Source organism: Anabrus simplex, chromosome 2 (assembly GCF_040414725.1).
Source record: "Anabrus simplex isolate iqAnaSimp1 chromosome 2, ASM4041472v1, whole genome shotgun sequence".
Classification (NCBI taxonomy): domain Eukaryota; kingdom Metazoa; phylum Arthropoda; class Insecta; order Orthoptera; family Tettigoniidae; genus Anabrus; species Anabrus simplex.
In genome coordinates, this window is record NC_090266.1 from 1,019,996,063 (window position 1) to 1,020,008,334 (window position 12,272).

At 36.7% G+C, this 12,272-nt stretch overlaps 1 protein-coding gene across 1 annotated transcript in view; it reads left to right on the top strand.

The window, feature by feature from the left end:
- The window catches only part of LOC136864637 (reticulophagy regulator 3), a 283,122-nt gene that overhangs the window by 107,098 nt on the left and 163,752 nt on the right, over positions 1 to 12,272 (top strand). The window contains exon 3 of the mRNA XM_068226366.1: positions 11,072 to 11,177. Coding sequence (XP_068082467.1) covers positions 11,072 to 11,177 — 106 coding nt within the window. The remainder of the gene's footprint in view (positions 1 to 11,071; positions 11,178 to 12,272) is intronic.

Sequence of the window (12,272 nt, forward strand, 5' to 3'; positions counted from 1 at the left end):
ATATTCTAGTGAAAGGCATGAATGAAACATAATCTGAAACTATATATATTGAAATTAACATTTAAACATGTTTGAGTCAAAATATTTATGTTCTGCATACAACGAATATGGAAAAAGTAAGACTCTTATGTTTTGTCCAGCCCCCTTCCTGAGAGCAGCGCTTGAAGAATTTTAAAACTCTAATTGAACAATGACTCTTAATCTCGATATTAACATCAGAAGACAAAAGCATTGTGGTAAGTTCTGCTATGTATCTAAATGCCATGATAATAAAAACGATTACTATTATTACTCACAATTAAGGAACGTCAGTTGGACTACTCCATCCTCCGCAGTTTCATTTCACGACGTTGTTTTGGCACATATCAATGAAAGTAGCCTTTAGGATTAATCATTTTAACAATATTAGTCAATGTAACATACTATTTTATTCCCTAAATTAAGATACATCGGCAATCAGAGTCAATATCAGAACGTCAGCTGGACTAAGTCATCTCCCCGCAGTTTCATTTCACGACATCATTTTGGCAAATATCAACGAAAGTAACCTTTAAGATTAATCATTTTAACAGTATTAACCCATGTAATATTCTCCATAGCTCTAAATTACGATAAATCGGCAACCAAAGTCAATAAATTTTCCATAAAGAAGTATGCATTTCTACCGAAAATAGGTCGGCCGCCAGCGCCACGTGTCGAGTTGTGTAACTACTCCGATTACAGTACGTGGACCCGATTGTCAAGGCCGGTAAGGAGCTAGCTAGAGCGACGCATCAAGTCGGCCGTGGTGTGACAAAATACTATTTCAACACGTCACTAGGAGCGCTATATGTAAAGAAACAAAAGACGCTCACTGCCAAACGCGTTCAGAAATCTTACGGAAATGTGTTAATTTGTCTTTAACAATTGTTTCGTAACAAATGTTGGAAATATGTTCGTGAAACAGGATACTTTTAAACGAAGTGTTAAATTAATAACAATTGTTAGTTAACATTTGTTAAGCAAACTTCAACGTAGAGTTGAAGAAACCGGGCCAGAGAGTATTTGTCTGTGATTTGAGTAGAAGTATCTCGTAATTTAAATTTATTTAGGAATTGTGGAAGCAGTCTACAGAGGGGACTACGTAACTCAGTGACGTCATTCAAATTACGATCTCGGTTGTTAAGGCGATCAATATAAATATTTTCATATTTGTTCATTAACCTACCCTTTTTTAATCCCTTTAAAATAGTTAGATCTTTTTCTATAATAGTATAAGTATGTCCTGTTTCCCTCATGTGGATACTCATTGCCGAATATCTGTAGTATTTATTAGAGTTAAAGTGCTCTAAATATTTTGCGGAAAAGCTGCTCCCTGTCTGTCGTATATATGAAAAATGGCACTGTGAGCAAGTGAGCTTGTAAATGCCTGATCCAGAAAACCAATCTTTTATGGGGTTGACAGTGTTGTGATTTAGAAAAAGATTCTGGTTTGTGTTACTACTGTAGTAGTGAAAGAAGCAGTGAAATCTATTTTTTAAATGCATTGGAAATTTAATGTATGCTAGGGCTATTATAAGTGAAGGTTGCGTACTTGGTCTTTTTGGGTTTGTCAGGGATCAACGTTAAAATTTGTTTTTGTTCTACTTTATTTATAATTTTGTTGACCGCGTTTACTTTATAGCCATTAAACTTAGCTATATTTTGTATGAATTGCAACTCCTTATTGCAGTCCTTGCATGAAAATAACAAAAGTAAAGCATAGACATTAAAAAACAAAGTTTTCTTGACAATCTGGCTAAAGTTCACTTTACGGAAGTAGTGTTAAATATTCTCAACAAAGGTTCTAAGTTTAATTGGCCTAACTCTCACGAAGATAACAACATCATTACTACTATTGCTGAAACAGAATCTAACTTGTCAAAACTTTCTATAGAACAGCAGAATGACCTTAAACGTAGATCAGGAAAAAAGCTTCCTAATGTGATAAACAAAATCAAAGCTATATCTTCCCATAACGCCTGATACAACAAGAAATTAAAAAAACAAAATAAAACAGAATGGCGTGATAGTCACCAAAGCCAATAAAAATCACACTACAGTCATCATCAACAAAAAAGACTATATCTCTAAGACAGAAGCATTTTTTAGTGTCTATACTTTTTCAATAGTAGATAAAGATCCTACAACCTGCATACAGTGAGATCTTAAGTCTCCTTTAAAGAACACAATGTCCTTGCTAAATGAGCAAGAATCTAAAAAGTTGATTAATATGAACCCTGGCTTACCCACAGCCAGAGCTCTACCAAAGATACATAAGGCCGGGGTCCCCATCAGACCAGTTATTAATTGGAGGGTCCAATAAATAAAATCACTAAGTCCATTTTTTTGACAAATGTAGATAATGCATGTTTCCAGACCAAAATTTCCCGCTCTTTTCAAATCTCCAATCAGTTTCAACGATACATAAACCTAAGTCTATGTAACTTGCATAAGTATAATTTGTACTTTCTAGTAATTAAATTTAAGAAATCCATAAGTCCAAAGAAATCCCCAAGTCCACTCAATGCAGCGAAATAAATCCCCAAGTCCACGCAAGGCAACGAAAGAAATCCCTAAGTCTACTAAATCCATTGAAATAAATCCAACATTTCCCTCTTCCCATCCTAGATATTGTTGTCAATATTAACAATGTCGTTATATTCTCCTTCTGTAACGGCGCTCCTCTTCATACCATCTGCAGTATCTGATGATCTATAATCAACATTGGCTGTCACAGATTTCTTGCTTTGTTGATGAACAGGACTCTCATGCTCTGCAACAAAAGACACTATTAGCTAACAAATTTATGTAAATCATCCAAGACGATTTTGTATTGATTAGGTGGTCTAATAAATAACTTAATGTTATTATTTCAATAGTGAGGAAGATGTCGAAGTACGTGTTAGGTGCAGATGAAATAGGTATGTACAAGAAACTCATAGTTTTGCTTTATTCCAGTTCATTCATATGGTTTTACTGAAAGTTTAGACTATAAAAGTATCTGTATACAAACATATTTCATCTTTCGGTTTAATGTTCAGAGAGAATATTGATGGTCTTTGAGGACACCTTCAAAGAACACGACAATGAATCTGTGCGAGATACTACAGAGCAAGCCGAGATATCCACCGTTATTCAGTTACAAGAAGACAATGGAAATATGGAAGAGAGTGGCTTGAGAAAAGAGGGTATCTTGTACACTGAAACAGGAAACAGCCAGGCATCAGTCGTGTTAGAAGAGATGGTAACTGGTATATTTTCTGCAGAAAGAGAGGATGATAATTTACCAGGTCAGTAAAGAAAATTCACTTAGCAATATAGTATTTACCTCCCCAAGTTCATTTGCCATAATTCAAAATTAAAGGGTTATCTTTTGTGGTATTTATGCTTAAACATTCTTGTGTCTTTTGTTGCAGAGCATGAGAGTCCTGTTCATCAACAAAGCAAGAAATCTGTGACAGCCAATGTTGATTATAGATCATCAGATACTGCAGATGGTATGAAGAGGAGCGCCGTTACAGAAGGAGAATATAACGACATTGTTAATATTCAAAGTGTTAAGAATGTGAAAGTGGGCAAGAAAAGAAAGCTTGATGTAAAAAACTGGAAACAAAGTAGGAAAATAGCCAGGAACACAAACGGTGAGAAAAAGGTGATGGGGAACATTCCTCCATGCCGGTGCAAGTGTGCCAGTAAATTATCAGTGCTTGATAGGAAAAAGTTGTACGACAGATTTAACAGTCTGCAATCACACACGGAGCAGAACATATATTTACAAGGCTGTCTGCAGTTAATTCAACCGAAAAGACATCGTCCAAGGGTATCTGATATTCCTTCCCATCCTAGGCGAGTTTTTAGATATTCTGTAACTGTAGACAACAATCAAACAATTTCATTGTGCCTCTCTGCGTTTATTGCTCTTTTTGGTATTAAGCGGGATCGTCTGGTAGCAAAAGTGCAGAAACCAGATAACAGTGTAATAGACATGAGAGGAAAGCACCAACATCATCAGAGAACAAGTGAGGAGACACTAGAGAAAGTTAGAAATTTTATTGACAATCTGCCCTGTAGAGAATCACACTACACACGATCAGACAATAGGCTGAGGAAGTTCTTGGGCCCAGAAATGAATACTTCAAAGCTTCATAAAGCTTACAATCAAGAAAATAAAGACAATGTCATCTCATACGAACTCTTCCGGCGGGTTTTTACGACTGAGTTTAATATAATACCAATATAAATGGTCCGTCATTGGACATAATAAATTTTCCAGCTAACTCATTCTTGGTTGCCAGCGTTTCGCCCTCGTGTGCTAGGGTGGGCTCATCAGTTGGTATCTAGCACACCTACCAATACGCTGGCTAGTGCATACCGTGGAGGCCACTGCGTAGGCTAACTGGAGCCACCGGCAGTGCCAGTGCACTAAGAGACTTTGTCTCATTATCAAAAATTGATGCCTGCTTGGCCATCAGATGACATAGATGTTGATTCCCATAGGCAGTGGCCTCCACGGTATGCACTAGCCAGCATATTGGTAGGTGTGCTAGGTACCAACTGATGAGCCCACCCTAGCACACGAGGGCGAAACGCTGGCAACCAAGAATGAGTTAGCTGGAAAATTTATAATGTCCAATGACGGACCATTTATATTGGTATTATAAATTTACTCATTCAGGACAAATATTTCAGATTCCCTATGGGAATCAACATCTATGTCATGAGTTTAATATATCGTTTGGTCTGCCTAGAAAAGATATGTGTAATATCTGCACAAGATACAAAATAGACATTGATGCAGCTAAATCATCCAAAAGTGATGGAACTGATGGAACTGAAGAAAATCTGGTGAAGTGCTTGGAGCAGCACCAGAGAAATGCAGAAACTTTTTTTCAGCAACTCAGTGCTGCAAAAAACGATGACTCTCTAGATACTCTTGCCATTTGCTTCGATTTCCAGAAGAATTTGCCCTTACCTGTCACAAATGTGCAAGATGAATATTATCGCCGTCAGTTGTGGATTCACGTATTTGGAATTCATAATATAAAGACAAACAAAGCCGTTATGTACATGTATGCAGAACATTTTGCTGCAAAGGGCCCTGATGAAGTAATAACCTGTCTTGAGGATTACATTAATGTTAACAAGTCAGCAGAAAGGAATCTTGTTCTTTTTTGTGATAATGCATTCTCGCAAAACAAGAATAGGTATCTCTTTTGTTATTTAGATCAGCTATGTGTTAAGAGGATTCTTGATGAAATAACAATAGTGTACCCTGTACCAGGACAGAGTATGATGCCTATTGATTCAGATTTTTGAGCAATCGAGCAATACAAAAAGAAGTCTGAGACAGTTTATGGTCCTGGAAAGTATGTGAAAATGGTAAAGGAGTGTAAGAAGAAGAACCCCTTTGATGTTGTGTTTGTGCAAAAATCCCTCACAGGTAGTTCTGAAGATCCTAGGAAAGAGGAAAGAGTCATTCCTGTCCTACACTATCAGGAAATGTACAGGGGCATATTAAAGCCCAGTTTGCCAGGTATATTGAAATGTCGTCGGGTCATTTTCAAGCAGGGGGAAAGATGCAATTATCTGAAGAGACCAACGGAACAGGCTTTAAGGAGGTGTCACTGTATAGATATGGTGTATCTAAGAATAGCCTGCTGAATTAGAGACCCAAGCAGAAGTACAGAACGTACTTGCCATTGAAGGAGGGAAAGGTGAAGGACTTAAAACACATGCTCCAGTATGTGCCAGTAAGTGACAGATTGTTTTATAGCGGTGTGTTTCAAACTACTGACTCTAGTCTTGATAGTTCTGATGAAATGGGTGATGTGGATGAGTACGAGTGACATTTGAAGCCCAAAAATTAACAGGAAAACATTATACAAACCAAAAAATCCTTAAGTCCATGAGTGTATTTTGCATTTTATAAACTATATTTCACTACTAATAAGAGCTTTGTTATTTTAAATAATAGTTGATATGTATATTTCTATATAACAGGAAATTGGATTACAGAAGTGAAAAATATAGATTTTGTGTAAGTTTGAAACTTTGTATTTCATTTCCTGAAAAGTTGAAAAAATGGACTTGGGGATTTTATTTATTGGACCCTCCAATTTCAGAAACAGTCCTATATACAGAAGTTCTCAATATGTACATAATATCCTCAAAAGACATTATCATTTTAATAACATTACTCCCATAAAAAACTCCATAGAATTCTGTTATAAATTACAAAAGTTCAAGGTTACACCAAACCATATTTTATGTTCTTTCGATATTTTTAATATGTATTCTTACGTTCCTATAGAAGAAACCATTAAAATAATCCAAGACAACTTAAGGAGACAAAGTCACCTCATTAAGCTAGAAATAGATGAATTCTTAAGAATCCCAAGATTCTTTCTTAATAACAACTTTTATATTCAACCAAAAATATATCCTCCAGCCTCAGGTGTCTTAGCTGACATTTACCTAGGCCATTTAGAACATACTAAAATTATTAGCAAAATACAAGGTTTAGAGCTCTGGATCCGCTATGTTGATGATACGTTCACAGTCATAGATCAACGCCACAATAATAGTAGCAGTATATTACATTTCCTTAATTCTTTGGATCAAAAAATAAAATTTACTCTGGAGGTTGAAGTTAACGGCTCCATAAATTTCCTAGATTTTACTATAACCCAAAAAGTAGACGACTTTAGTTACCAAATCTTTAGGAAGCCCACGTTTTCACCGTTTGCAATAAAAAACAATTTCTTTCATCCGGACGCCCAAAAAAGAGCGTCTTATTACAGCCTAATATACCGAGCTTTCAAACCCCCCTTTCACGCAAGGACCGTAATAAGGAGTTGCAGTTCATACGAAATATAGCTAAGTTTAACAGCTATAAAGTAAACATGGTCAACACAATCATAAATAAAGTAGAACAAAAACAAATTTTAACATTGATCCTTGACAAACCAAAAAAGACCAAGTTCGCCACCTTCACATCGCCCTAGCATACATCAAATTTCCAATGCATTTAAAAAATACGATTTCACTGCTTCTTTCACTACTACAGTAGTACCACAAACCAGAATGTTATTCTAAATCACAACACCGTTAACACTGTAAAAGATCAGTTTTCTGGATCAGGGATTTACAAGCTCGCTTGTTCAGTGTCATTTTTCATATATAAGATAGATAGGGAGATGCTTATCCACAAGATATTTAGAGCACTTTAACTCTAATAAATACCATATATATTTGGCAATGAGTATCCACATGAGGAAAACAGTATGTACTAATACTACTATAAAGCAAGATCTAACTATTCTTTGAAGAGATTAAAAAAGGGTAGGTTAATGAACAAATATGAAAATATCTATGTTTATATCGATCGCCTTAGCAACCGAGATCGTAATTTGAATGACGTCACTGAGTTACATATTCCCCTCTACGAACTGCTTCCACAATTCCTAAATAAACTGAAATTAAGAGGTACTTCTATTCAAATCACAGATAAATACTCTCTGGCTTCAACGTCACCCACCGACAGGCCTCCTCCCCCTACAACCATAGTTCCCTCCCTCCTCTTCTCCAGCATACCCGTCCACACACAGCAAATACAACACTAGACGCGCAGCCTTGGCCTCGACCGCATCTACATACTCCGGGACCTAGGCTGTCAGCAGCAAAGTGTGGACTACAAGTGGGTAAGCCTAACACTATTTATCAGTCTCCTGTTAATTTCCCCCATATATTTTCGTCTGAGCTTATAATTATGTTATTTCCCTTCCCCCATATTTTCGTTTCAGACACTCCCTACCACAATCAGAATTTCTAGTACAAAACATTACATTCAGCCATAGGAAGAACCTTCTCTGGAAGTCCCCTCTTCCACTTTGTCCACAGAAAGCATACAAGTCAAGGCCACTTATTCTGATTTTAAACAGCCACAATTACGGCCTCAAGTGATAGCACTTTCATTCCAAGATGAAACAAGTTTTAAGAACATAAATACAAGTGAACCTGAATGTTCACAATAATATTAACTACTATCTTTTTTATTTATCACTAAGATATTTTATGACTCAACATATGTTATTTTCAACCAAGTGTTCATGTTATCTTAACAAGTGTGATTGTAATTTTTTAAATGTTATAACTTTTTTTATGTAATATCTTAAATTTAGCCTTAAGTCATTTCTACTTCCTCAATTTTAACCTTAACGTTAAGGATAGCATAGCTGATATAGCCGAAACATTTCCCAATTTTAACATGTAATTATGTTTTTGATTTCTAATAAATCAAAAAATAAGGTATTGAAAAGGTGGACTTCCAGGAGATACTTCTTTCACAAGCTTATAGAAATTCCCATTACTGAGGATGGCCCTTGTGCTATCAAAATGAGTTTAAGTTCAGTCCATACTTGAGATGACAGTGTACATGATGTCATGGGCAACACATTTCTTTCCCATGAAGCTTTCGTACTTTGTTGAATATGATGTCACGTCACAGCAGGCTTTTTAAAAATGTTACCAAATTTGCCGCAGTAGGCTGCCAACTATAGTGTTTAAGAGCGTAATGTCATTCATTTATAGCTGCTGCAATTTCTTCGTTCTACCACTGAACGAGTTTTCTACGAGGATTCCCTGAAAAAGATGGAATGGACTCCTCAGCAGCAGTAAGAATAACTTATATGATATGTTACATTATCATCTACGCTCCAGTTATTTGCATCGTTAAGACAGCAAGTGAAGTGAATTTTGGCCAATCAGCACGTTTAAGTATCCATTGGGGAGGAGCATTGATTGATTTCTGTTTCAACAAAGTAAGAATAATGGGGAAATGGTTACTGTCATAGAGGTCATCCTGTATCCCACCAAAGGAGGTGAACAAGCACATGACAGCACAGACCAACATCAATGCCAGAGATGGTACCGTGTGATACGCTGAAATGTGTTGGTTCCCCTGTATTCAGAACGCATAAATCCAGCTCTCCTATTAATTGTTAGAACTTCCTTCCTCTTGGGCAAGGCATTTTGTAGCCCCATATTAGGTAATGGGCATTAAAATCACTGAATAAGAGGAAAGGAGTTGGGAGCTGATCTATAAGATCAATTACAGTGTTTATATTAAGAGGCTGGCCTAGTGGGAAATAAACATTACAAACGTAGTTATGACAGGCAATAGAACACGTACTGCTACCGCCACCAGCTGGGTTCTTAATAATAATAATAATAATAATAAAGATATTAAAATCATTCTGTATTGACGGTTTTCACTTTACAAAGGAAATATAATATGTCCTCTGTTCAGTACATACATATCTCCATCTTTAGATGGAGTAATATTGGTCATATATGTTTCAGCTCATTTGAGCCATCTTCAGTGAAGAAAGGTTAACATTTACGTGACTGATTCTAAAAGAATATGTTAAAATACAATAAAGAAAAGAATGAAAAACAAATGAGGCATGATGGAATTAAAACAATAAGTAATTATAGCGAGGTTGTGGACCTCTTAGTCTAAATGTGCAGTATGTTGCAATGAAAAACGAGGGCAAATACACTGTGTTAAAATTGAAAATAACGGTCTGTTTACATTGAGTAACAATCCCAAGTAATCAAGAGGGCAGCGAGAAATAACTATGTCTGTGAAGAGAACAAATGCCAGGTAAAATGTGACTCATAGTGGGTTCAGAAGGCCAGCATCTCAACCACTTGAGCCACTCAGCCCAGCAGCTGGATTTGTAGTTGAATCTCTTCACTGTAGGTATCAGAACGAGTAAAAATACCAACGCCACTGGAAGCCCGGTTAGCATAATCCTGTTCTGTTGAGTATAGTCTAAAGTTTCTCAAAACTGTCTGATAACATGGTCTGAGATTACTGTAGTTTCTTGTATACAGACTATACTCATCGTGAAATGACTTATTTATTAGCTGGTGTAACTCAGTTAAGATGCCTGTTATAACAATTACGAATCTATTGTAACAATGCCATAGTAAGGACTTTACTACAGTGTTAAGTTCTAAGCGACGAGACGCTTCTTAACCTACACTAATATGGGGATAGATGCTCAACGTGCATCATTTTGTCACCAGATGAGGTGATGTACGCCTTGGCCTTCTCTCGTGAGTGAGGTTTCCTCCTATGAGCGGCGTGTGCAAGTTTCCCAGGAGGTGGATCTGCTGGTGCTGACACAGGCCCTCCAGACGGAGGGCGTTTCCCCATTCGCAGGAGGGGTGAGGGAAAACCTGATAAGGGCGTCCTTCTTCTCTTCCTTCTTTCCTTCTTTAGATGGGCTGGGAGATGTATTCCCAGCCCTGGTCAACATTGCCTTCTCCACCGGCTTGTGTGTGACTTTTGCCAACCCCTTGGGCGAGGGAGACTTTGTCTTCTACCCCTGCTGTGAAGGCTTACATTTTCGAATGTAACAATGTTAGATGTAAATAAGAAGGAAAGAAAATTGAACAAAAAGTTAAAAAAGCTCAAAAATTGATAAATATATTAGCCCGTTTTATATTTGAGTGACAAGAATCAAAGAACTAAACTAGTTCAGTACCGAGGCAGATAGTTATAGGTTTGGATACAACAAGAATAATTCATTTATCTCAAAGTTTTGAAATTATAAAGCCTCAAAATATGGCTAAAATGTTCAGTATACAGCATTTAACACATTACAAATATGCTAGTGTTAAAAGTCTTAATAGTGCTCTACAGTCCTTCATTGGTAGTATATCAGATAATGTAATGTACTCTGCAATAGTCTTTCCTCACTTGTATTTTGATTTTAAAAATGTGCTTGCATGATTACACTGATCCTTCATGTTAGTATATATGCATTTGTTACTAATAACGAAATGTTTTCCAGTCTTCTGGCGTAAGTTTCTATAAAAAATACTCTAAATATTTTAATGCTAGGATCCTTCCATTTTAGTAACAGCTGCATGTTCTATAGAGTTTTAAAAATTATTTTTGTTTACATTCTAGCAAATATAGGCTGTGGCAAGTGTCTTGTTTGTAATTGCTTTCTTTTTTTCTCTCTCTCTTTCTCTTCAGAGTTCTCAGCATGCCTGAGATAAGCCATTATTTGGGCTACATTTTCAGTGTATTGAAGGATTACTATATTCGGCTCAAAACCCTGAGGGATACCCAACCAGGTTTGGTGAGTAATATCCTAAAATAACCTCTTTGCATCTCTGCAATAATGTATTCTGTTAGTGGCAGTCTTCCTTTTTGTAATAATTATTTTTTTAAAGGAAATTCCTCTCTTCAAACTGATACTTCAGATGTTGTTTATGATTGCTGCCACCGACTTGTTGTTCTTGGGTATTCAGCCCGAAGACTGGTTTGATCCTCCACAGCTCCGCGAACAGCTGTCATAAAGAGCCTAGGCGTCACTAAAGAGGCGTACTAGGGAAATGAGGAGGTAGTTTCCCGTTGCTTTCCTTACCGACTTGTAGGAGTAAGCAATTCCTTGTTCTTCCCACTGTGAATTTAATTCCTGATGTGGAGGTTGGAAAGGGATGCTTTCAACTTTTTGAGGTCAACTGGGATAAGTAGAGTTTTCAGCCCTTCAGTGATTTTTTGGTGGGGAAAACACAGACATGACTGTACGAGGCGTACTAGGGAAATGAGGAGGTAGTTTCCCGTTGCTTTCCTCACCGACTTGTAGGAGTAAGCAATTCCTTGTTTTTCCCACTGTGAATTTAATTCCTGATGTGGAGGTTGGAAAGGGATGCTTTCAACTTTTTGAGGTCAACTGGGATAAGTAGAGTTTTCAGCCCTTCAGTGATTTTTTGGTGGGGAAAACACAGTGACATGACTGTACAAGTTACATAGTAAGGTTGCAATTAATTCCACCTCACAGTGCTTTTTCACTTATCTTTACTGCGCTGTAAGCAAGACATTTTATTTCAGAAATGTTTTTAAGGTGCATGTGAGAAGTATTATATGAATTTAAAAATTATTATTATTATTATTATTATTATTGAATATCCAGTTACAAACCCTATTTTTCTAGTAGTATATTAGGGCTATAGATAGTGAGACTAAGTTAATACGTGAAAATTACATTTAAAATGGAGTTGACTTATAAATGAGTTGGAGAAATTAAACAAACACTTTATAACAGCATGTTCTCTGTAATACCATAGTGAGAGGTAAATGAAATGGTGTATGGCTTTTAGTGCTGGGAGTGTCCGAGGACATGTTCGGCTCACCAGGTGCAGGTCTTTTGATTTGACGCCCATAGGCGACC